This window comes from Harpia harpyja, chromosome 7, assembly GCF_026419915.1.
Source record: "Harpia harpyja isolate bHarHar1 chromosome 7, bHarHar1 primary haplotype, whole genome shotgun sequence".
NCBI lineage: Eukaryota > Metazoa > Chordata > Aves > Accipitriformes > Accipitridae > Harpia > Harpia harpyja.
This window is the reverse complement of record NC_068946.1, coordinates 8002388-8028054: the sequence shown is the minus strand read 5'-3', so window position 1 is coordinate 8028054 and position 25667 is coordinate 8002388. Positions and strand designations below refer to the sequence as shown.

The 25667-nt window shown below is 46.6% G+C and overlaps 1 protein-coding gene across 3 annotated transcripts in view; it reads left to right on the top strand.

Moving 5' to 3' along the window:
* PAX7 (paired box 7) overlaps nucleotides 1–7505 on the top strand; it is a 101836-nt gene extending 94331 nt beyond the window's left edge. For all 3 annotated transcript variants that reach the window (XM_052792399.1, XM_052792397.1, XM_052792398.1), the window contains 2 exons: nucleotides 2911–3157; nucleotides 7106–7505. In XM_052792399.1, coding sequence (XP_052648359.1) covers nucleotides 2911–3157; nucleotides 7106–7221 — 363 coding nt within the window. In that variant the 3' untranslated portion in view covers nucleotides 7222–7505. The remainder of the gene's footprint in view (nucleotides 1–2910; nucleotides 3158–7105) is intronic.
* The last annotated feature ends 18162 nt before the right edge of the window (nucleotides 7506–25667 follow it).

The window sequence follows — 25667 nt, the reverse complement described above, 5'->3', positions numbered from 1 at the left end:
CTGGGATTAGAAATCAGTCCTGATTCTAACTGATTAAAGCCAATTACTGTCTTTAGTAGGATTTGTGCAAGTGTATTCTCCGGTCTCAGCTCCTCTGAATTTGAAGAGTGTGAATCTGGGTTTCATTTACCAATGTTGCTTTACATCCCCCTTTCTTTTTAAAAAGGCCTTAGCGGAAGTGTTAATATGACTTCTGCTTGCTTTAAGAGCCTTTTATTTTCTCTGAGTAATGTAAAGCAGCTGATTCTTTTGGGGAGATGGCCAAGAGGGAGAGCACTAGAAAACCCTCTGGTCTGTGAGTGGTTCCAGTTGCCCTTCGTTTTATAGCGCACGGTTTCTTTTCTGCACCTGCAGGGCTTGGCGGTGCGGGCAGCACATCCGCAGTCAGGCAGCACTGCCAGACCTGGACAGCTCAGGAAGGGAGAGGTGAAACAGCCCAGCTTTATGCTGCCTGAGCTGGAGCTTTCCAAAAATAACTCATAATTCGTATATCTGTGTTTTTGTGCATGCAAGAAGGATGTTTATTGTTTTAAACATCTGATTCTGCTTGCAAATGAAATCCAATAATGTCTCGTGGCTGCTGTATATGCGAGTGTCCTGGATATCTGTCAGGGCAAAGAGGTGCAGGGTGTAACACCTACAGCTAAGGTGATCCTGAAGCTATGAGGTCTGCCTGCAGCCGGCAGGATCGAGGGGCATTCAGGGGGATTCGTAGCTGAGCCAGATCAAAGTTTGTGACCTGGCTTTAGTGGAAGGTTACAAATAACTTTGCAGCTAGAAAACCTACCTTCAGGCTGCACTCCCATGATTTTCCCGCTGCATAAGCCTTGAAGCAGAGAGGTTTACGTTACATCCACACAGAAAAGCATGACAGCCCTATTCTCATATTAATCCACTCTGTCTTGCATATTTAAATGCAATTTCCTTTCTTCATCCCCCTGTCTTTCAGTCTTTGGGCTGTCATGGGGCAGGGAGTTCCACGGGCACATTTTGCAGAGTGTTATGGCTAAACAACTTCATCTAGATACCTCGAGGCTTAATCACTGTCATTAAGAAGCTGTGCCCAGAGGGTCTGGAGAGCTGGAGGTAATTTAGGCTCTGTCTGGAGCACCGTCTGCCCCACGGTGTAGAGACAGCTAAGCCAGTTTTAACTTTTGGGGACCAGTAGCAAACTCTAAGCTCAGTGCAGGCTGAAAACCCTGAAGGAAGAGAGGGTAAATGAGCCCTGTCTGAGCTGTATGCTGCTGTCACTGCACTGCTTTTACTTAGCTTGTTCAAAGCTCGTTCCTGTGTCTGTACCACACTGCAGACAAACCCAGTGGTTGGGGTTAGATTGATTTTCCAGGCTTTATAACAAACCCCCTCCCCAGTACCTCCCCACCGCCTCCCCCTCCACAGGGGTCCAGCCACCCCTGCTCCTGAATTCCCCTCCCAGACAAATGCCTGGGAAGGATCTCAGGCCGGCTGAGTCGGGAGGTGGCATTACATCAAGGGAAAGCATCTTTGCAGGACTCCTGAGTCCTTCCGGGGGGAGGAGAAGCTTTAGAAAGCAAAGGCCAGCGCGTAGCCAGTCATTCAGCCTAAGCCCCCACTCCGGCAGGAAGGTGAAGGAGGAGGGGATGGGGAAGGTGTAGGGGTGAGCAGGAAGGGGAGACGCCGTTCTATACAACCCCTCTTGTGTCCTTCCAGAGAATGTATCCTCTGCACAATAGCTCACCAGGCCGCTGGTGGGGGATAAAGGGCTCATTTTACCACTTGCCAGGCTCCAAATATTTCCAATTTGCCACTTTAATTGATGTCAATAAGGTTATGCTAAATTCAGAGATTTTCAGCCGCTCAGCATCTGAGTGCTGGCCTGGCCCCCCGAGGTGACTGGCTTTCCCTTCTCCCCCCCGCCCTTCACCAGCACAAATACAGCAAGGCACGCCTGCGGCGGCTGCGGAGATCAACCGAGAGGCATCAGGAGTTCCCTTCCTTCCCTCGCCATGGCCCCGCTTCTGCAAACTCTTTACACTCTTAACTTGGCAGCCTGGGGGTAATTTTGCTGATTGCAGAAGGCAATTGCATTAAAGCGCTGGTGGGATCAGGGTCCTTGTGTGAAGGCCTGTAGGCAGCAGCTTACCCCAAACTCACCCGCAGGAACAAATCTGGCATTTTTGCTGCAAAAGAAGAAAAAAAAGTTCATCTGTTTCAGGTCTCAAAGCAGGAAGATCGCTTGTGTGCAAATCTAATTACATTTTCAAACCAAGCACTACACTGAAATGAGCCAAACCAGGACCTGTTATCCTTTAACATTTGAGGGTAAACAGAACTTTGACATTTCAGTCGCTAAAGCTGAGTCTGCATCAAAGCCAGAAAGGGTTTGCATCTGGTTTGGTTAGGGACCTTTGCAAGCCGAGCCCCACTCAGACTTCCAAAGAAAGGAGCTGTCTTCAGCGTCCCTTTTTGAAAATATGGATTTTTGCTCCCTGTCTTATGTGTCTCCTCTTCTGGGAGGGCTGTGTGTAGGAAGGGAGGGAGTGCTAGTTCATGGCAGTGTGTGTCCAGCAAGTTTGTCCCAAGTTTATTCCTTTCTCCAGTGTTCATTCTGAACAGCACAGCTAATGTTAGCAGGTCAGCAAAGAGAGACCAAAGATTGAGTGTGCTGTGAAGGAATTTCTCAGTTATCCCTATTAAGGTCTTTCAAATAAAGCGTTAGACACAGAGGAGCCAGCTGTGGGGTCTGTCTGTTGTTATTTGGTGGAAGCAGGCCTTCATTCTCCAGCCTGGCCAAACCTATATTGATATTGTATATTATACTGATAGACCACCATTATATGTAGACTGTTTCACCCTGGTATGCATGAAGGCAGCTGCACACATACCCTTTCTCCTCCAGACATTGACGTGTTGTCTCCTGTGTTTCTCCAGGTGATGAGCATCCTGAGCAACCCCAGTGGGGTTCCTCCGCAACCCCAGGCTGACTTCTCCATCTCTCCCCTTCACGGTGGCTTGGACACCACCAACTCCATCTCTGCCAGCTGCAGCCAGCGGAGCGACTCCATCAAGTCTGTGGACAGCCTCCCAACTTCCCAGTCCTACTGTCCTCCCACCTACAGCACCACCAGTTACAGTGTGGATCCGGTGGCTGGCTACCAATATGGACAGTATGGACAAAGTAAGTGCACTGATTGTATTCCCCCTGCATAGGGAAAAGGAGAAGAGAGGGAGGGAATGTAAGAACATATGGATAGTCTATTGGAAGGGATTCCCGTGGAATTCTGTCCATCGAGAGAGAAAAAGGGAAGCTACTCTCCAGACACAGATGGACATTGCTCCACACAGCCTCCCCAACACCCTTGCAGTCTGATTCAAAAGTCCCAACTGAAATATTTTAGGTAAAACATTTCTATTAGAAAAGGACAACTTCCAGACCTGTCCCCTTCCCCCTCTCCAATTCTTGCTTTTCCAAAAGCCCTACAACATGTTCACCCTGCTCAGCCAAAAGAAAGCTGGGATTTTAATGCCATGCCTTAGTGATGCAGAACTATACGTTGCTTCCTCCCCTGCACTCTGTAAAGTAAGGGCTGGGACCATGCTCAGAGATTTTGCTACTAAAAATGTTAAGCCAATGCTTGTCAGTTGGGCTGTGGTTCTGCGAAAGCTGAAGTGAAGCTGGAATTGCAATCCTGAACCCAAACCTCAGACCCAAAAGGCAGAGGGACCCTGGGAGGATCTGTTTCTCCTCCAGAATGGTTGGGTCACAAAAACACCAGCGAGCCTGGCAAAGGGCTCACCTGCTGGTGTTAAACTAAGTGTGGTGGTGTGAGAGAGTGATCCGTGGAGGGTTAAAGGTGCATCCTCTTCCTCCGGGAGCGCTCCTGCTTGCCCATAGCTTGTCCTCAGTGACCTTTCCTTCCATTTGGCTGTGGCTTTTTATTCCCCTCTCCGTCACAGCCCTTTAATGTCTTTAACTTCTACAGCTAAATGAGAACCGGCTGTGGCGGCAGACGGGATCAATAGCAGCTTCCCCCCACCCCTCCTTTTTTTGTTTTTCGGGAGTTTGATCTGTGACCCCTTGACCTTCCCCTCGCTTCTGGATGTGAGGCTGGACACACGTGCTATTGATAAAAATCTTAAACAAATTCCAATACCATGTATTTCCAATAAAGATTCCCTTGGGCAAGACGTTAGTCACACCCATGTGTGTAAAAAATAAAATAAGGAGGACGAGCTACGTTTTCTGAGAGAGAGAGAGACCAGCAAAGGAGAAGGAAAGAGAAAGAAGGGTTTGTCTTGGTTTGCTGCAGGAATTTTTACTTGGGCCTCTCCTTATGCTGATGAAAAACTGCTCATGCAGTCCTATTTACATTGTTTTATTTGCCCCCCTTTCCTGATTTCTGTCGCACAGCTCTTTCTTTTCTGCTAGACACCCATTAAATTTGCAAGTCCAGTTTAGAGCCCACTGAGCTCGGTTCGGAACAGGAATGTTTTCCTGTTAATAGTCGTGAGAGACCAGGCTGCCAACAGGCTTGTGCCCAGCAGCAAGTCTTGCGTGGTCAACAGAATTAGTCCAGATGTGTTCCATGCCCAGAGACACGCAGGTAGCTAGTCACGAAGGCGTTCTTCCTGCTGGGGCAAGGAAGGTAGGTGAGAAAGCATCACGCAGCATCCACAGTGCCACTGCTTCCCAGTGCTGGGGGCTGGAGTCACACCTGCGAAGTCTTACAGCCAAAGCCAATGCCATGCTGCATGGCAGCACAAACCAACCGTAGATGTTCTAAGGTGCGATCTATGTTAAGCAGCAAATTCTGAATGTGTGCACATATGTGTATAGATATTTGTATTTACAGCTCTGTGCAGGCAATATGTAAGTCCACTTGACTATAAATCTTTCTTATAATGACACCCATTTATAATAATCTCTGTGTGTGGAAACAGTTTTCATTAGTAATTAGTCCTGTTAGAGCAATCGCTTACATGAAGTTGACCTTGATATAACAACATTTTTTCTTGTCTTTCTTGGTGCATGTTGTATTTAGCAGATGCTTCTAATTCTTCCTGCTTTTTAATTCTTCACTGCTTCTTTTCAAATCCTGTTTAAATGCCGATCAGTGTGAGGTGACCTCCGCAAGATCAGTATTTATTGACATTCAGTTCAAATCATATGTTTCTTCCTTCTATGGTGCAGCAAAAAAGTATCAAAACTCTTTTTAGTGAACACTGATATAATAAAAATGGGGGGTTGTTATGGTGGCGGCAGGCTCTGTATAACAGGGGACATAACGAGGGCTTGTAAGTAAGAGTTCTGTAGCTTTGATAGGTTTTGGACCTGGCCTGCAGAGAATCTCTCTCTCCCCGCTTATCTCCTGCTTATTCTTGCTTTAGAAACACAAAACCAGACACGCTTTCTCTCTCACATAAGCAAATAAACACCCAGAGTACTTTTGGTAAGTTTCTGGTTTTATTTTGGCTTCCACTGTGTTAAACCAACAAACCATATCTTCGACTTCTGGTGTGGGATACCCTGGTGCCTTTGAACTCTTCCCACTGGCACAAAAAGCAATATTGGGAGTTTAGCATGGCTTTTTTAGAAGATGGGATCGCCATCAAATTTCCATTTTGCTGGGTACCACTCAGAGCAGGATGACCAGCTCCAACCATTCATCGCCCTCCTTTCCCAAGCACCCATCTGAATTCATCCACGGAAACAGGTGACAACAGAGACAGAGGCACAACCACACACACACATGCAGCATGTCCGAGGAGTGAATTTCCTCTTTACCTACAGCCTCTCAAAGACCTTATTTAATGTGGTTACCTGAAATATCAGGGGACCAAGCTGATAAGGTCTGGACAAGAACCATAGCTTGGGGTCTAATCCTATGTACAACCCCCTTGCAGCTAGAGTCACCATAATGCATTACAGAGCTCAGTGCTCCAGTCAAGCTACCCCAGGATCTCAGTCCCCAAGGAGCACTAGCCAGCATGCCAGCTCCACTTGCCTAACTCAGCTCCTTTCAGACTCTGCCGCCTGCAGAAGCCATGTTCCCCAGCAGGCCTCACTTCGGCCCCAGATAACTCACCCTGTGCCGAACCTGCTTGCTTCCAGCACACCAGCCTGCCAGCGCTTGCACAGTCTGTGCTGTCCCAGCCGGTGAGGAGCAGAGATGCCAGATTAACGTGGTCCTCGCGGTTCCCAAAGGCCGGAGCTGTGTTAATGATGCTGGTGATGGAACGCAGAAGCGTGAAAGGAATCCTAATAGATATGACAAGTCTAATAAGAATTTGTGTCTGGAAGGGACCTCCTCTGGGGCAGGCGTCTGACAAGACGTTGATGGCTGAAATTTGTTTACTCATTGGCACCGATTGTACATCTCCTGCCAGCTCCTTATTAATCTAATTTGAGACATTAAAGCTAGTGAAAGGGAGAGACTTTGACTGAAGCTCAGCTAATGAGCAATGTCACCATCCTGCCCTGGTCCTCTTCCCCCTCAGACCATGGGGCAGTCAGGCAAGCTGGGATACAGGTTCACGCATCGCCTCAGGAGTTGTGGCTGTGTTTCTCACCCAGATGGCGATAAGCAAAGCGGTTTCCCTTAGGAAGGGTGGATGAAGGCAGGCAGCAGAGCTTGCAGAGATGAGTCAGCATGCTGCGGATGAGTCAGATTCAAGCCCTGTCCAGACTTGGTGAGCTTCCACTGAAATTTCTGGAATCATTTACACCAGCATCACTGAGTGCAGCAGTTGGCTTTGCCACCATGAGATGATACAGGGAGGTGAGGCTGGAAGGCTTATCCCGCTGGCTTTCTGCTCAGGCTTGTCTTCAGGCAGCTCCGCTGGAAACACCGTTGTCCGTGGCAGAAGTAGATTTTTAGCTCTTTTCAGTAGGTCCACGGAGACCTACCTAGGTGTTTCTGGCAGGACCATCATCTGTTTGCACTCTTTGCTAGGAGTGCAGCAGGACCCTCGTGTGTGTGACAACCGCTGCTTTGGGCCTTCCTTTGTAAGAGTCAGTCTGCGGGGTCTGTTGGTAACACACCCTTTGATGCTGAAAGCCTCATTTCCACTAAATGCTAACGTTGTGCTGTTTTCTTACCCTCCTTTTTTTTCCCCTCCTCTTCAGCCGCTGTTGATTATTTGGCCAAGAACGTGAGTCTGTCTACACAGCGTAGGATGAAGCTGGGAGAACATTCAGCCGTTCTGGGCCTCCTACCAGTAGAGACAGGCCAAGCTTACTGAAGAGTCCGACTGTGCCAACAACCCACTCCAGCAACTTGGTACCACTGGAGAAAACACCACCAGCCTTCCAGGGATCTACCTGTACCCGGACCCTACTCCTTCCCAATTCCCTTCCACCTCGCACCAACCTGAGCTGTGAAGGAGACGGGAAAGAGGGGGAGGGCTCTCCAAGTATCCAGCTCCTCCCAGAGCACTCTTCTCAGAGGCAAGCCTGGCCTCTGACCTGACTCATCCTGTGGCCAGAGACAATGGGTTGGGTACATTTATTAGCCCCGAGTTCATGCCCTCCCTCTAACCTACCTGGCCATGGCATTTTGCCCACACTTAAGGACTTTCCATTGATCTAGGTAGTTGGCATAGTCAAAGCCAAATTGGTCTTTTTTTCTTTGTAAAAAAAAAATGTTTCATTTTGTTTCCTTTTCTTTCCATTGCTGTAAATTTGGTGAATGTCGTATAGGAAGGAATAACCGAGCTGATCATTTAGGGTGATGTAATTCGGGACCACAGAAGACCTATGGACCAAATATAAGAACTTGTTTTAAAAAAAAAAAAACACAAAGACAAACAAAACCAGAAAAACATATATTAAAGTGACAGCAAATTTCCCCACCCCATTCTACCCTTCTGTTCTCACTGATGGCTTCCCAAAGCAGGGCCAAAGCAGGCCAGATTGCTGCTAAGCAGGGGCAGGATGGAAGTCTGTCCAGCCTGGGACCTTTGGAAAGTGTAAATGTAAATTGCTGCATGAGGACTGGAGATTATGGGCACAGGCACGAGCAACATTTACTTTTCCTCTTAGGGACCAATTTAGACCTGATTATCACTGAAAAGACACGGGCATCTAATAGCAGCAGGAGATGTGATAGCAAACGCTGGCCTTGCACGCACAGAGGAAGGGCATCAGATACACTCGATGGTGTCGGAGCTTTTGTCTATCCAGTTGAGAAGGGTGAGGACTGTCAGTGGCCCTTCTTTCACTCTGCAGGAGAGAAGCTGGCCATGAGAACAAAGACAAGAGAGGGAAGAGTCAGAGGTGTTCGTTAGCTGCCTGCTTGGAGGGGTCAGTATGCAAAGCCAGGTTCTTCTACAAGTAAAGGGCCACCTGAAAGAAAATGGTGCTTGTTCTGAAGGTGCTTTCCCGCAGCTGCCTCTCACTGAAGGATGGATGTGGTTGTGGAGTCATAGGGGAGCTGACCTGAAGAGTCTTTCTAACAGCAGCTAGGAAGGAAAGGTGCTCTCAACTGCAACATTGCACCTATTTGTACTGCAGGAAAAGATTTACCTTACCAACAGCATTCTTTATCCTCTAGCTGCCAGGAGAAGTGCTTGCCCCGTCCATCCTGCTGGCTCTTCCCCCACCCCTCTCATTTCATGTACTATTCTGTACAACTCAACCTCTCGGTCCCTTCCCTCTGCTTTTCATTTTGGTGGTGGAGCCTTTCTCTCTGTAAACCAGATCTTGTTCTCTGGATTTATCACCCCACTTTTCTGTAGCAGCCAGTGCTCTCACTTTTGTGTTGGCTTACAATTCTGCTCATCACACTGCTCAGATAAAAGCAGCCAAAAATAAGAGGGTATTGCTAAGTCATGACCCACATGGGTTTTTAAATAGTTTTTTTGCATGTGGTGATGATCCTTGATGATTCTTAAGCAGATATCTAATATCATAGACTTTTTTCCTCTCACCTTCCTATGTTGAGAGGAAGAATGCACTGAAATTTGATCTGGAGAGGGCAAGGAAAGCTGCCCCTGAGTAACCACCCTGATGCACAGAATTTGTGCCAGGCAGTAGCTGATGTGTAAAGTCCAATGGCAACAGGCAGTACTTAAAGTTATCTACAGACTGTTAGGGTTTATAATATACTTACTATTTTATATGTCTGCTTTAGGATAATGAATGTCTGCTTTTGTCCACTGGCAATAATGAGGGACCACGTGGTCAGATGAGTTCTGGTCTAGCATATGCTCCTAGGTTGTTAAAGGAGACACTTCTTTTGTGCTCTCTTCTGTTGCTGCTGCTTCTTCCATTCTTCTCAAATAATCTGATCTTGTTTTTGCAGCTGAAACAACATTTTTCTGGGGAACTGTCCCCTGCCTTGCCCCAACATCATTTATCACAAACCACCAAGCCACTTTTTCTTGAGCCATGTGGACAAGTACCTGTTCTGACCAAAGCAGAGTTGTGCTTCTTACGTTGCTCAGCATCCTATCAGAGCCACATATGGCTTTCATCAGCTTTGCTTTATGGCTGTGACAGAGCCTGCTCTACTTTCCTAAAAGTGTATTAATACACCAACTTGGCCTCTCACTTGCTCACTTGCATGTTTCTGCGCAGGAGCTCTGTGCGGGGCAACATCTGCATCCAGAGGCTGTATTGCTGTCATTTATACTCCAGAGATTGCAATTCAGCCTCTGCTTGTCCAGCTGTATCACACATAAAGCTTCACTCTAGTTGTGAAACACTTTCCTTGGATCACAAAGCTTTTGAAGCACTTGAAGCTTGCATTTTTCGCATCCTTTCTCAGGGCAATATATAGCACCTACAGCTGGATGAATAGGTGAGGCCAAAGGTACCCATTTCCTTGAGGTGGCTGAAGAGCCAAAATGCCTTGGACTGGTCACATTATCTGAAGCACTCTCCCTGCTTTGTGCCAGTTTGAGATCTCAGAAAGCAACAAAAGATGCTGGTTTATGTTGTTTATGCTTTAAAGCTGATCTAAGGAAGAAATCCTTTTGAATTCCACTCCTGGCTTAAATGCCATTCCCAACAACTGTAACCTTCAGCCACACCTGAACTGAACTGGGGGACTGAGGGTGAAAGCAAGGGTGTCTCCATGATAGACACTAGAATAGGGATTAATGACTGAAGCACCTGTTCAGATTTGCTCCTGTGTCTCAGTATCATTCTGAGACGACTGCTAAAACAACAGAGCACATGATTTTCTTGTGTGCCATATTTAGTAGTATTTAAAAGGCCAAATGCCGATAATCACCCAGTCTGGGAGCACCTTAAAATCTACATCCTCCTTGCCACTGGAAGATGGAGTTTGTAGATAGTGATTGTTGGCCCAGTACCTGGCCCAGACATTTGCAATCCCCTGTTCTTTATACTGAAATTTCTGACCAAATGCATTCCTAGCTGCCTGCTAAACTAGAAGGAAAGTTTCAGTTTGTCATGAGAATTGCTTGTCCGCTGCTCCTGCTCGCAAAGACCCATCAGCTCTCTTCTCCCCGCCGTTATCTATTCTCCTGTGCGTGCATACATGTCTCCCAAGCATCCCTCAACAGTGGACAGTTGGTCCTCACAGCGAGCATGTTGTTGAGGAGGACTTCAGCTGAGCTCAGCGCAGAGTGCAGGACCCCTAAAGTAAAAAGTACTAAAAAGAGGGAGCACTGTAGAAACCTATTTGCCAATTACCTTCACCAGAAAGTCCGTGAACACCCGGGCACTGCTGTAAATAGAGTTCTTAGAGGAATATGAAAAAAGCCCCATGCTAGCGCAAATAGCTATTCTCTGACCTTTCCCTCGTGGTCGCACTTTGTACATTAGTTGGAAATTTGGTCATGTGCTGTATGTTTATAGAAAGTTGACATTTTTTTATACTAAAACCACAGTGAGTGCCGTGCTAGTTAAAAAAGAAAAAAGGGGGGGTGGGGGGATGAACTGTAGAAATTTGCCTATCGTGTGTTTTCAAAATACATTCCAGACTCTTTGGGGTGGGATGGGTTTGATTTGGGGATTTTTTTGGTTTCTTTGTTTTGTTTTAAGGTACATTCATGTATGAAAGTCAAAGTATGTTTTGTTTTGGTTTGGTTTGGTTTATGGATTGCCAACCTCAGTTCTGCTGAAAAGAGACAAACTCAGGGGGTGGGGTGGGACGGGGAGGGGGGGACAGAACAGAGGGAGGTGCCTTGAAGGCAAAACAAAACCAAGCATGGAAGAGTAGCAATCGACAGCAGACAAGCGTTGGACAGCAGGACCCTGAAGAGCGTGCAGTCGCAGTCGCTCTAAGCAGACCAAACGGGGACTGAACAGATACTCAACTACTGGTGACACTGAGGGTGCCTGGGAATCCAGAAATTGTTCTGCACCTCATCCAAAAAAACCACCAAGCAAAGGGACACACTCCAGAGACGTTCTCTCAGGTCGACATTTCTTCCATGCCTGCAGATGAGAACTGACATCCTTGGGGAAAGGAAAAATGCCGAGTGGATTTCTTTTACCTCCCCACACCCCTCCCATGCCCCTGCCATCACCTCTCAGCGCCGTCCTGAGACCACAAAACGGACATTGCCTCACTGTGTCCAGTAACTCAGCAGATTGGCTCCTGTCGCTCAGAGACTTTGTGTATTTAATGCTTCTAACCCGTCATCCCTAACACCTCCATATACCCACCTGGGGAATATCTACATAGCACTATAGGACATTCCTTATTCCTAGTAACTGCAGATATGTTGCTTCTGTGTTTGACTCATAGCCATTTTGCTCCATGTGTATGCCTGCGTGTGAGTATGTGTGCGTGTGTGTGTGTGCCTGCGTGCGTGTGTATATATATAATCGCACCATAATTTATTCAGCTATATGGAGTAGTATAGTAGAAAGAGAAACTGGTATTTGCTTTAACTACCTGCTGCCTGTAGGTGTCTCTCTGTAACTCAGGCATAACTGTTATACATTAAAAAAAAAAAAGGATTAAAAGTGTCTTTGGATGGCTTGTTTGCTTGACTTGCTCTGCAGTGTGCCAAGCACAAGGGGAAAAGCTGGTAAATCAAAAATATTCACACACACACATGCAGACTACAGATGTTTTTGCTAAAAAGCAAAATTGTGTGCTTCATTCGTTAATGAAAACGCGGAAAAGCTACATAAATAAATAAAACATTTAATTTCACTGTGACTTTTCACAAGGGAAGAACAATTACCTGGCCTGTTCTAAATACAACCGTTTCTTTATGCATTCATTTTCAGCAAGCTATTGCACGGGCAGAGGAAGGCAGGCTGTGCAGGCCAGGGTGGGACTGGGCTGCCGTGTTAACTCCGAGCTCTGCAGGCACCTGGCTTTCGTTAAAGGCCAAAGCGCAGCATCAACAAGCGGAAAAATATTTTTAAACTCTACGGAGGAATACATGGCTTGGGGCTTCGGCAATCGGTAATAAAGCGTTTTGCCTTTAAACAAAGCACTGAATTCAAAAGCTGTTCCCATCTGAAGACATTTTGGCTCTGTGTAAAATGAGTTGATCTTCATCCAACTCGTGCTGGATGAATATCCGCACACAGAAACTAGCCTAATTAGTCACTGGGTTTTTTTTCTGGTTGCCTCTCAGCAGAGGGATCAGTCCACAGGACCTAACTGGCTTCCCAAACCCAAATGAGATCACCGTTAGATAAGATACACCAACTGCATGATGAGATGCTGCTCCTGTGTTTGTCTTTTGTAAGCAAAAGAGGCAGCAATCTGCCAGCCTGGAGTCTCCCACAGGCACGAGAAGGCTCGGCAGAGTAACAAGGGCTTTAGCATTTGCAAACTCTGCTCACACTGGCGTTCCTTGCCTCACATGCACACCACTGGTCGTAGCTAGCTTCAGAGTTAGTCCCTTATCAAGTGCCCGCTGAGATCCTTTCTTAACACTATCCTGCTCCTCTTGGTACTATGTCTTTGAAGAATTACTGAGCCAGTGCCCGGAGCCCTGGGTTCAGGCAGAGACCTTTACTGGAAGTTGTGCGGTGTTGTCTGCAGTCCCCTGGGCACAGCAGGACTCTGAAGCTGTTCTTAGGGCCCAGCAAAGCTACGTTCAGGTTAGATAGGACATAGAAACCCCAGTACAGCTTTCTTTTCCATCAGGGCGACGGAAAATGTTTTTGCTAAGAAAATCAGCCTCCCTCACTGAGACAGAAAAGCCTCCTCCAGTCCTAGAAAAAGAAACACTGGGCAGCGGAGCTTGTCCTAGGGCAGGTAAAGTGTTGGTGTGACTCCACTCCACGCCTGCTCCCGCTGCCTGGATAATTCACATTTGGAAGGAAAATGGGAAAATGGGGGACACAGGAGACAAGGGCTGGCCACCCCAGCAGATGGGTTTGCAGCAGAGCAGTGGGCTGGGGGACTGCGGGGTGCCTGGCCCAGGGCTGGGGCAGCTCTGGGCACACAGGGGCTGCACAGGCTGAAGCTTTGGTGTGCTCTGAGGGCCTCGATGGGGACCACTGGAAAATATTACAGGTCTCCAAATGGGGAAAAGGCTGGAAACCTCTGCTCTTGCATGATGCCAAGGGCACCATGCTGTCAGAAAACCCCTTTTTTTGTGATAATTGAGAAACGGAGAGGCTTGCCTTTGTGTAAGAATGGCCTTCAGCCATCAGAGAAGGGCAGGTAGCCCCAGCTTCCTAGCTGTGCCCTAGGGGAATTATATGGCATCTGCAAATTCTACCCACACCAAAGCCCCCCTTCCCACCTTCGATCTGCACTCACTAGCAGCACTTGATTTTCACCCTGGAGCTGGTGTGTTTTGGCAGTGGCCAAGCCAGCCACACTGTGCATTTGCACATGGAGGGGTCTGTAGAGGAAGGGACCGTCATTTCCAGGAGCCCTAAAACAGGACAACATTATTTCTAGCCACGTCCCTGTGTTTAAATCTGTGCTGGCCTGCTGCTGAAAAGTAGCAGCTTTGTGCTTCTTTGCCAGCCCTCCCAGAAATGACTTTGCTCCAGCAATGGTCACGTTCAGGCTCCGTTGCCGCCAGCCCTGTAGTTGCAAGCGTTTCAACACTGCCCTCAACTGTTCCCTGAGCTCCTCGTCCTCTCTCCTAACGACTCAAACCTTATCTGAGGAGCGCAGGATATTTCCCAGGCCTCGCCAGAGTCGATCCGTTGCCCTCTGAAAGACGTCAAGGGCGCAAGCTAGCCCACAAGGGAGCTGCTCAGGCCGATACAGCTCCCGCTACAAGTATCACCGGTCAATTATGGCTCTAAGCTGTCGTCAACTTTAATCTGCTGATAAGCTGGTGATAAATCAAATTCAAGTCAATTTGACACCAGCTGCTAACTTTTGCAAACGCGTTGCATCCTGCAGGCTGGGGACAGGGTGCTGACCCCAGTCACTGCATCGTGTCCGTGTTGGTCCCGTGTTGTTGGACTTGACCCGAGGTGCTGCGTACGGCTGCCTGCGCTTTGCATGAGAGGGACTGTTCCTCTGCTGTGACGGGGTCTAACTCTGTGCACCTTTCCTGCTCTGCTTTTTATTTCAGTTTTTATTTTTGGGTTTCACACATACTGCCTCCGGCTTCCAGCAAACCTCTCCGCGATCTGAGCCATCGCCTGTGCGCTTACCACAGCCTCCCCTTGGCCCCCCGCTGCATATTCTCCTGGAGCTGTGCATTTAGCAGCTGGAGAAAGTACAGGACAGTGTGACTCCAAGTGAGCAGAGACACAGAGCACACATATATATCTATGTATATCACTGTATCTCAATGCTATGTAGTTTTGGAGGGCAGAAGCACTTGGCAGGGTAACTAGCACTTTTCTTTTGAATTACTCAAAAAAAGTTGAATGTATTTACATTATTTTCCTGGACATTCTCACAAATATTTTTTTTGGAGGAAATATGAGGAATAGATAAAAATATTTTAAATATTGAGGTTGTTTCCACTTTTCTGTTTCTTTTTCATTTTAAAAGGCATGCAAGAAAAGAGAAGAACAACCTGGAAGGGAAGAAAAGCATTTTTGCCTTTCTAACCTGAGATTTAAAACCTTTTTTTTATCTAAAACTGAAGAAACTGAACATTTTCTTCCTTTCTCTTTATTAAAAACTGAATAATTAAAATAATTTGGAGAACGTCCTTATTATAAAACCAAAATGTTTCAGAAAAAGTTGTTAAAACCAGCTTTACTGTTTCCTCTTTTCCATCACGTTACCTTTTCCAGCATTGCTGTAATGTAATGGTTTTGAAAGCTGTTTTACAGGCAGATGAAGGTTGAGAGACTTAGGCAGGATCACGTTGTTTTAAGTGTCTGAACCTAGTTCATGTCTCAACTGACCAGTCCCCAAATCTTGACTGGGGTGTGATAAATATTAGAGAAAAGGGAGGCAGAAAGCCTAGCCCTGCAAGGTGTGAATGCTATGAGAGTTTTTGCTGGGTTTTAGTATTCTGTTTTGTATTGATGCTGAAAATACATTCTGAAAGTATGATTCAGGGACCATGAAAGCGTGCAGGTGATGCCTAATTTAGGGAAGTCCCAAGCAAAACTTGGAAGATATGCCCGAGCACCTATCTCCCTCTGCAAACACCAGTCCCCACTCTTTAAAGCAACACACCAAGGCTTTTAAAACCTGCTCGTGATTTTTGCTCAGCCCCAATTGGCATCAGTGGCTTGATTTTTTGGGAAGTGCAGAGCACCCATCCTGTGCATTTTAGGTCCTGCTTATGGCAGGAACTCAAATCACTGGAAAATATCAGCCTTTCCCATCTGACTAAAATACCGCTGTAAGTCCCCAGTGAAATTAATACAGATGTCTTGTGTATAGCAGGTGTAACCTGTTGGATAGCAAGGCAGAGGGGGTGATGAGTGCACTGATGCATCTTTTTGGGGAGGACAGTTCCTCCATGTTCTCTGTGTTATACCTGCTTCTTTCCAGCTCCATCACTTTTCATGAGCAATGCCTCCCATCCTACAATGTCCCCTTGGACACATGGTCCACCTTGTATTTCAGCTACTGGTATTTTAGCTATTTACACCTGCTAAGTCTCTCTGATGAACTGGGGAGATTACGAATGAAGCTGCAAAAGGCATGATTGCAAGAAATCCTAAGACACCCACACGTACACGTAAAGCATGCCTAACTGAATGCATCCCTGCATGAACCATCATGCTAACAGCATTTTGGTACCCCCCCTTTCCATGTCTTAATCCTCAGGGGATGTTTGCCTGGCTCAGAGGTCAGACCCATCTCATGACCCGTGTTTAGATCCGTTGTTGCTTGTCTCAGTGGTTATAGCTACTGTCAGACAGTGACTGTGCCGGCAAATTTGGCTCAGCAGCCTTAGCTTTACAGCATTTCATGAGCAATTTCTTTTCAGAATAGGTGTAGAGAAGTTTATTATAATAGGCTGTGGACCTGCATAAAATCAGGGTATTCCGAGCAGGGAGAGGTGTATGAAAGGGAATTAAATGACTGAAAAAGGATTTCCTTGTGAGGCCCATTTCTTTCTTTTTTAAGGATTAATATAATTAATATCCTGTCCCGGGCAGGCCACATTCTCACCTGGTGCAAACCAGCCCAGAATTTTAACTGCTTTTGCTGATTTACACTAGCCAGCAAGCTCATCCTGCATTCCTGTAACATTCCTGTCAGTCTTCCTCTAATGCTGTGCATCCTTGGGCCAGTATTTCCAGCATTTCTACTCCAAGCTGACTTTTTTTTGTGCAGTTTTCCCAGAAAAGCTGGGTGGTGGGAGATGGGGTGTCCTCGGCTCTTTGGCTGAAGCAGGAGTGGAAGGTGAGGAGACTGAGATGCATGTGCATCCATCTCCGCCTTCCCAGGAAAAGTCAGACTAGGGGAGAAGGATTGCTCTCCATGGAGGGCTGCATGGGTGCAGCAGAGCCCAGCTGAGGGTGCCCAGAAGGGAGGCTGCGATTCCCACTATCCACATTCCCTCTTGCAGAACAGCAAGGGAGCTCGAATATGCAGTGAGCATGGCAGAAGGTGGGAAATTAGGAGATCTGGCCTTTTACCGGTGCTGGGGGGATCTTGGACACCACAGTTAACTTCACAGACACTGTTTCCCCTCCAGCAGACTCTGGGCATCCCTAAATCACATAGGGGATCAAAGCAGACACCAGGAGAGACAAGGCTGCAATTCACTGTAGGATAGCTCCTATCACGATATAAAATATCAGGGCTTTCTCAAAACCAGGGGCTGGAAGCAAAGTGACCTTCTACCTCCCTTCCACCCTAGCCCCAAATCTCTGAAACACCAAAGTGACTTAAATCTCTCTCTTACATCAGTGCAAGTCTCTCTCTGCCCCTGCCTGCCCGTGCCGTCCTTTGGGGCTGAGTTTTATTTACAGGAGCTGCTGCACAAAACCTCTCCCCACATCTTACTGCCTTCCTTTATCTTGTCCTTTCTATTCTCTCATCCCTTTTTCCCCAGCAATGTGCAACCTCGAGGTGGCTTGCTCTGAAATAAATAAATAAGCAGGAATTCTGAATGCTTTCTGCACATCCCTCACCCTATTCCACACAGAATTGTCTTTTGTATATACCCAGGCTAATTATTATTAATAGTAGATATGGGTTTATTTCAACTGGAAAAAAAAAAAAAGACTAGGGGGAAAGGGGAGGGAGGATGAGAATGGGAGGGAAGAGGGGAAGAAAGAAAAAAAGAGAGAGAAGAAACCCACAAGAAACTGTTCACATTTCCCGAGACATCGACAAAGCTTTTATGAATATAACTGGATTTGTAACAAGCATTGCAGCTGCATATAAGGCATTCAGACATGGAGACAATTTTACTAGATAATAGACTATCACGCAGCATACAATTTAAATTAAAAAATGCAATTTTCACCTTGAAATGAACAAATGATTACAATTTCTATACAAATTAAGGCATTCAGGCTCTCTTTCAGTAGTGGCATCAGTCCATGAAATATGACATAATTACCATGAAATACATTTTCAAATATTTTGATTTTTGTCCGCTGCTTTTAAAAAACATAGCCCCAGCTTCTGTGTGCATGTGCGCGCGTGTGTGTGTGTGTGTGTGTGTGTATGTGCGTGGGGGGGAGAGCAGCTCGCATTATCCCACCTTCTGGGGAAAAACACATTAAAAAGAAAAGAAAAACTACCCAAAGATTAAGCTTCCCCCCCTCTCCCTCCTTCTCACTCCCCCTCCTCTTGACTTGCGAGATAAAATTGAAAAAAAAATCAGACAGAAAGAAAAGGAACGCAAGCGAAAGGCTCTAAAGCCTCCAGATTTATCTAAATTACTACGCTTATCTGCAAAAATCACATCTGCTGGTTATCTACTAGCTCCGCAGATCTCCTGGTCCCCCTCCCCTTTCTCCCTTAAAATGATGTTTTTTATTCCTCTCTTTTATTTTTTAATTATTTTTCCATTATGTTCTCTTTTTATAGCTGGAGATACAAGGCGAATCAGAGAAATTGTGACCCACGCACTTGCCTGTGGAGGGGGAGGGAGAAGAAAAGAAATAATAATGGGGAAGTTTGCAGGAGTAGGTGGACTTTGGTGGGGAAAGGAGGGTGGGCGAGAGCGGCCCCAGCGCCTGCCCGGTTGCAAGGAGCCTTTGCAAAGGAGTGGTGCCAAATGCTCTGTTGGTTTCCTTCAACCAGGTTTACCCACGTTGAATACTTTTTGTGCCTGGGTGATGCTGTGATTTCTTCCACCACCCCCCCCACTATTCAAGAAAACCCACTGTGGGGACCAGAATAAGAGCTGGACACCCGGCTCTGAAGCATTAGGACAATTATTTTGGGTAAAATTTCATACTCGAGTAGCTAAAGGTAAGGTGCCTCTATCGAGATTTCACCAACCCATCCTGATTTATAGTGATGCTGACTGCTGGGGCTTGTAGCATCACACCTAGACACCTACTGATGGTGTGTGGGGTGGGTGCTGGGCTGGAACTGGTGTCCAGCTCTGTCCCTTTGTCCTCCCGCCTCACCTGCACTTTTATTTAGCGTATACTTAAATTAAAGGCCGTTAGTGGATTGGGAGAATGAACTGTGCCTGAAGATTAGTTATGTTGTCCAGTGCTTTGGTAGATCTGTATCAGATTGGTCCTTTTTTAATTCCTCTATAAAATAGGTCATAGGAATATTTTACCAGCTGTGTGTGTGCTGTGATTAAATTGTTACCTAGAATGCAACCGAGTATCTTTAGATGGTAAATGTATAATAATACATTTATGCATGTTCTGTAGCTGAGAAGGGAAGCAGAGTCCTTTAGCAGCGCCTTTGCAGCCTGCTGATGGAAACACCTGTACTGTACAGGTGAAAGTCATTGTCATTAAGCCCAAAGGTTTGGCACCACCCTTTGTTAGCTGAGGAGGAGTAAAAAGCTGGTCTTGAGTTTGTTGGAGGAGCCATCATCAGGTTTGCAGCACTTATTAAAGGTGCCTTGAAATTTGCTGGTGCAGTGTTTGCTGCGGCATGCAATTGATGGAGATGCAATTTTTTCTGCTGTATTGTGGATATCGGGATAACAAACTGGAAGGATGGGGCTGGGAGGTGTCTGGTTTGCTTTGTTTTGTGGCCTGAATTTAAAACTTGGCTCAATTTAAAACGGTTTGCATGGAGACTTGGTGTGAGGTGGGATAATGCTGAATATTAGCCTCGTGGTGGGCGCGACCGGCTCTTTAAGTTAAAATATTTGCAGTTTATTTTGCATGGTTGTATTGTGGAGAGCATTCTTGAGAAACCTCGTGCACGAAGTTTGCCCTGCTTCCTCAGTCCTCCCCTGATAAGTCCCACCAATGTCCAAGAAGCCAAGCTCTGGTGCAGGCAGGTTTCTCACCAAACACCTCTGCAGCACGTAATCATTGCTTTGGGTGCAATAGAATAACTTTTCTTTGTGATTTCTATCCCTCTCTCTTTCCAAAACTGTGTCTCTGCCTGCAGCATCTCTATGGGGAACAGGGAGCTTGCTGTGATAGTTCCAGCCTTTGTTGCTTCAGGGTTTGTTGACCTTGATTCATGTTTCTGAGATTTTACCCCCAAAATCATGAGCACCGCAGTTTCTTACTGAAAATTCACACTCTGTGATCTGTGTTCAGCACAACAGCATGTCAGGAAGGGGGGAAAAAAATAATCTCATAGCAACTGGAAAAAATCAGATGAGCTTGTGGCAAAAAATTGTTGCAGATAGCAGAGGTGAGCATCCCTTGTAGTCGGTCATGTCACATCACAGGGGCTTGGGCAGTCTGAGACCAGCATGTCTCCTTAATTATCTAAGTGGGGTATTTAGCCAAATTTTGGAAGTCTTGTAAGTTGTCCATGAGGAAATTACGGTGTTCAATGTTTTGGGTGCTTATGAATAAGGAGGAGCTAAGACTTGCTTAGTGTGAAGTCTGAAAATCCAGTTACCTGTGGCAGGAGCCACCTGGCAGAGGATACTAGGATTGGCCAGGAAATAATTTCCCCCCCATTATAAATGTTTTTATTTTTTATTAACATAGTCTTTTAAATTTTCCCATCTTAATCTAGAAAATCTAGCAACTCTTTATATTTAATACCAAACATTTATTTTAGTTTAGAAAAATACATAAGCAGAAAAAAATGCTGAGTATCTTTTTCTTTTTTTTTTAATGCCATCAATAATTTCAGCTAAGAAATTATTATTAATTTGGTAAGGAAAAGCATTTTAACAGAAGCTAAACCTGCTTGTTTTACACTCCAGCAATGAAATGTGGTGTGCCAAGTGCTCTGGGGACATCATTTGCAATAGCTCCTTGGGGCTAAGGGGATGGACCAGGTTTGCTGTCCTGCAGGGGTTGAGGTTCAGGCTGAGGTCACAGCTGAACTGAGTTTGTATGGCCTCAGCTCAGCCCCAACCACCAAACAGAGCCAGAGCTAGCTCTGACAATCCTCACCACATCCCAGCCACAATATCAACTTCCCCTGTCACCTGAAATAGGAAGAAGAGGCAAGTTCTGATCTCTTATTAATTGTCCAGGTAAAAACAAAACACTGAATACCCTGCCTTCAGTGAAGATGCTCTGGATTTAGAGGCAGCCCAAAGAGCCTGTCCCTTTTTTACCAAGCCCAGTGTCTGCAGAGATGCTGCAGGGCAGCACAGAGGGAGTGTGCCCATAAATGAGTTCAAGAGACACCTTGCTTTTTCTTCATTCCTCCCCATCTCCTACAGACGGAGAGGACAGGAGGGGTCTGGCAGAGGGAAGAAAAGAGAGCAGGACAGGGGGATTATTAGGATTGGCCACATTGGGCTGGGTGCACCCTTCCTGCTCTTAGCAGTGAGGGGAACTAGAAAATGAGTTATAGGAAAAGCTCCAGCACACAAAGCAGAGTTCCCTCGATAGCTCTGTTTCCCAAGTGTATGAGTGCAGCCCTTGCACGGGCTGTGGGCTGGCTTAGGGCTCGGGTTTGGTCTTTTATCAGCTTTGCACAGTCCTGCATTTTTATTTCACCGGGAATTTGTTCTTTTAACCAAAGCTGTGGACAAATGGGTGTCTCCAGTCCAGGGCTCAAGCTTCAAATCTATACTAAGAAGAGTGCTTCACATATGTGTTTTCACTTGCCTTTTAACACAAATAAAGCCACCACATGTCTCTATCAACAGAGGTGCAGCTGGTCCTGGGGAACCAGCAGGCACCTTGTGATCAGTATGCGGGAAAATCAGGAGCTCCAGATGTTGGAAAAGAGCAGTTATTCATTACCAGTCCCCAAAGCTGCCATCATCCAGCCAGATTTTCACATACCTACCTACATTTCAGCCCTATCTTGTCACAGAGAGGTTACACCTCTGCAGAACTCAGCTCTTGACTTAAAAGCGACTTCCTAAACAGCTTCAGAGGCCAGCATCAGAGCTGCTCTCAGCTCAAGCTACACTTGTGACCGACTGAAAACTTTGCCGCTCCTGGAAGAGGTCCAGCCTAGCCCTGCTGAGCCTGTGAGGTCTGATAACACCAGGAAATGATGGGTTTCAGTTCATTATTCAGGTGAGGCCCCTGGTTACTAGTGGTTTGTTCTGCGGGATTGTGCCTAGCCTGGGAACAGTCTAATGCTATCTACAGCCGTGTTCTTCTCAAACCATCAACTTAAACGGGTATCTTAAGCTCACCAGTGGCTTAAGCTCACTGCTGTTGTAGGTCCACTGGACATCTGAATGTCTAATATCTTCCCAGCATCTTATTTCTAGCTAGGAGTCTACCCACACTGCAGACGGTACCTTGTTAGAGAAATAGCTTTGAAAGAATGCTCTTGAGCTCCAGTTGTCATCTAGGCATGGCAGGAGGGAGGTCAATGAGGCTGTCTGCAAGTGAGACATTGTGCAGGTCTGGCCTTGGCTGGGTTTGCTGGGTACTCGAGGAGGTTTGGGCTTAATTTGTTCTCCACCCATGCTCAACAGGTGCTTTTGCTTGGCTGGGGAATCCTTCTTCCCTTGCAGCCAACTCTTGCTGTCACCACTCAACAGCTCCTGCAGCAGGGCTTTGCAGCCGTGGCCCTGAAGGGTGGTTGCAGAGAGCCAAAATGATGAGTTTTATTATTATTATTATTATTATTAAAATTGCAAGGCAATTAATTGTAATAAGAAAGATAAAACTTCACAAGGGGAAGCACAGCAATTATGCTAACAGAGTGCTGGCAGCAGTTCCTCGCCTGCAGAACAAAGGTGTTAATGCAGCCGTAATTCCTGGCTGCAAGTTTTTAACTTCAGGAAAGACCCATCTACCTGCAATCACAGGCATCGGCTCCATACTCCCAAGGTGAGGAAGGGGGATTTTTTTTAACCAAAAGCATGAGGCACACAGACTAGTCCCATCCATTGCATGTTACAGAAAGATGTACCCACTGTTGCCCCAAACAAGCAAACTTTTGGCCGAACTCAAGCGCATCCCTTCCTCTGTGTTAAAAGAAAGGATGCCTCATCTCTAGGAAGACCACCAGGGAATGGAGCAAGCTCCAAGGCATTCCCAAGGAAATCCTTGCTTCCGAGCCTAGATTTTAGGTTTTTTGAAAACCTCCCTGTGCCTTTAAGGCTGGCCCCAGCTGGGTTTGCTACCCTACTGAAGAGGATGCGAAATTAAGTTATGTGAGGCTCCTGCAGCTGAACCAGATGCGACTAAAACCAGCCTCTTTATGTATTCATGAGCTGTGTGGAAGAGAAATAAAAGCATTCATTACCACGCAAACTGTTACTAATGACATGTACCTGGTGCCGAGCACCTCTGGAAATCTAATGCGACACACTGGAGGAGAAAATGTATTCGCCTTTCAGAGGCCGGCGCTGAATGGAAAATTTCCCCTCCTTGGCCCTTCCTCATTCTGCATTCACTAAAAGCAACATTTACAATTCTTCTGCCATTATGTCCTACTAGGGCCTCTGCGCTTTTTGTCACGACCTTGATATTAGCTGAAAATTGGAAATTCGCTGGCATAGCGGAGGTGGGGAGGGGTGAGAATCAACTTGCTCTGCCTCCTGGTTTGCCATGCACTGAAGAAAGAAAGAAAGAAAGAAGAAAAAGAATGATAAAAGCAACGCTTAACTCCTTTTAACTAGCCAGCAGGAAAAGGTGGAGGATGCGTGAGCAAGAAGGGACATGAGACAGAGGGATAAATGGGAGCTGATACAGTTCAGCTTCATTTCACAGCCCTCGGTGATTGCTACCTCTCTGCACTGGCTCTTCTGATGCTAGACAAGGTTTTAGGAAAGAAACTACTTTATCTTATCTTACCCCAAATCCCTTTCCCAGCCTCTGGGCAAAGAAGCCAGCTGATGGGATGCTTGCTTAGCATTGGCTGTGCTCTGTGGCTGGTGATGGGTGTTTGCCAGCCGCTGAGCTCTGCCATGCTTCAGCGTCGCACCATCCTTTCAATAGCCACATCGCCTATAGAAAACTCCTCATCCCTTCAGAGGACCTCTGCCATACACCCAGCATGGAGGTATACTTACCTCAAGCTAATTCCAGACTGCTTTGCTGCCTGTTTCCCCAGCTCAGCTGTTCCTTTTCTCACTTGCAGCTGTACTCAGGCAGTTAGTCAGGGGCTTTCTGCAGGGTTTCATCATAGCTGGGTGGTACTTCTTCAGATAAGGTTTGGCCTGGATGCTGGGGAGTTGTAGGGAGGGATGAGGGTCTCAGCAATGTTCATATTATTCATTATGACTGGGTGTGGCGGGTAAATGCTCCCAAAATGGAAGGAGAAGGGGCTTGTTGGGTTCTGTTATTGCACCCCTTGACACTGATGCATCTCCAGTGCTTTCGGTCAGGTCATTCCTGGTTTACCAAGGAGCTGGTCCCATAATTTTCATTTGAATGAACTAAATGAGATATGTGGCTTAATGAGGGAGTGAGGAGGGTCTACATATAAGGGACAGGGTGGCAGGAGCCTATGGATGGGGTGTCCATAGGGTGGGAGCCTGACATTGACAGGTGAGCAAAACCACCTGCCTGTTTGCAAAATTGCAGCTACTAAGTTTTAATTGACATCTTAGTCAAGTGCAGTCTGTTGGCACCAGTTTTGACCCCACTAAAACTACAGTCAGTCTAGAGCTGGCAGAGTCGTGCTGCTTTGGGGTCCGACTGTATTGCAGCCTTGAGGCTTTCTTGTGCCTTTAAACAGACTTCTGTACAGCGAGAAGGGGCTGCACTACTACCATAATCCAGTGCCTTTGTGGGTGATTTTTGACTCTCCAATGTTTGTATCTCTTTTAACAGAAAAGAAACACTTCCTTTGTGTGTTGGCTTTTTAGGAAAACATTTTGGAAGGAAATCCCCTTTCCCCTTTTTCCTTTCATCTCCCTCTTCTCCCCATTTCTGGCTCCATGTTCGTCCCTCCTCCCTTTTCCCTTTTCTAAATCTCCGGCCCTGCCTTACTCCCTCCCTGCCTCTCCCTCACCAGCCCCATCACTTGTCAAGTTGCTTCTTATCCACTTCATTAGCCCCCATTCCCTTGTTTACCAAGGGACGTTTGTATTAGTTGGAGAGCTTTCTAATTTAATCAAGGTTAGAGACGCAATTCCAGGTCTTGTTTGCCCAGCATGCTGGCCCTGCTCTCTGATTAATTCACAGGGCGTCAGATGTGCTGTTCTGCTTTGTTTGTCATTTTTCTCATCGTGTCCTACTCCATCCTCCATACTCCAGGTGCACAGGGCTGGGAAAACATGCTGCTCGGGATGGGGAGACCAAGCTGCACCCAAATACACAGGGGCAGGGCTGCTGGATGGCTTGATTTCTGCCTTCCTTGAGGCTAACATGCAACAGCTATTGGAGACACCCTGAAATGAAATTGGTGTAAAAGAGGGGAATATGGCACCCCGAGGTCTCACGATTAGGAGCAAACTTGCCTGAAGTTCATGGTGTCTTCATGGGAGCTAAGCCCTCTGTTCATGTCCCTCCGTATCAGGGAGGTCAATCCAAAACAGGTAACTGGGTGTTATCAAATGTGGGCAACTGAGCTGGGGAAAGCCGTGGCTGACCACAGTCCTGCCTCACGTGGGAGGCCAAAAAACTGAGAGAGGAACAGCAACATTTGCTCTGGTACTTTTTGCAAGTCACAAGTGCAACCCTTTGGTTCTATCTCCCCAAACTGGCACTTTTCCTTTTCTAACCCAACTTCTCTCCCTTGTCCACAGGGAGACGTGCTGGCTGTGAGAGAAGGAGTCATCTGCATCACTGAGGACCCCTCTGGGAAAACCATCCACTCTCCCTGTGCCCAGTGTAAAGACTTCTCTAACAAGAGCAGGGGATGGGCTTC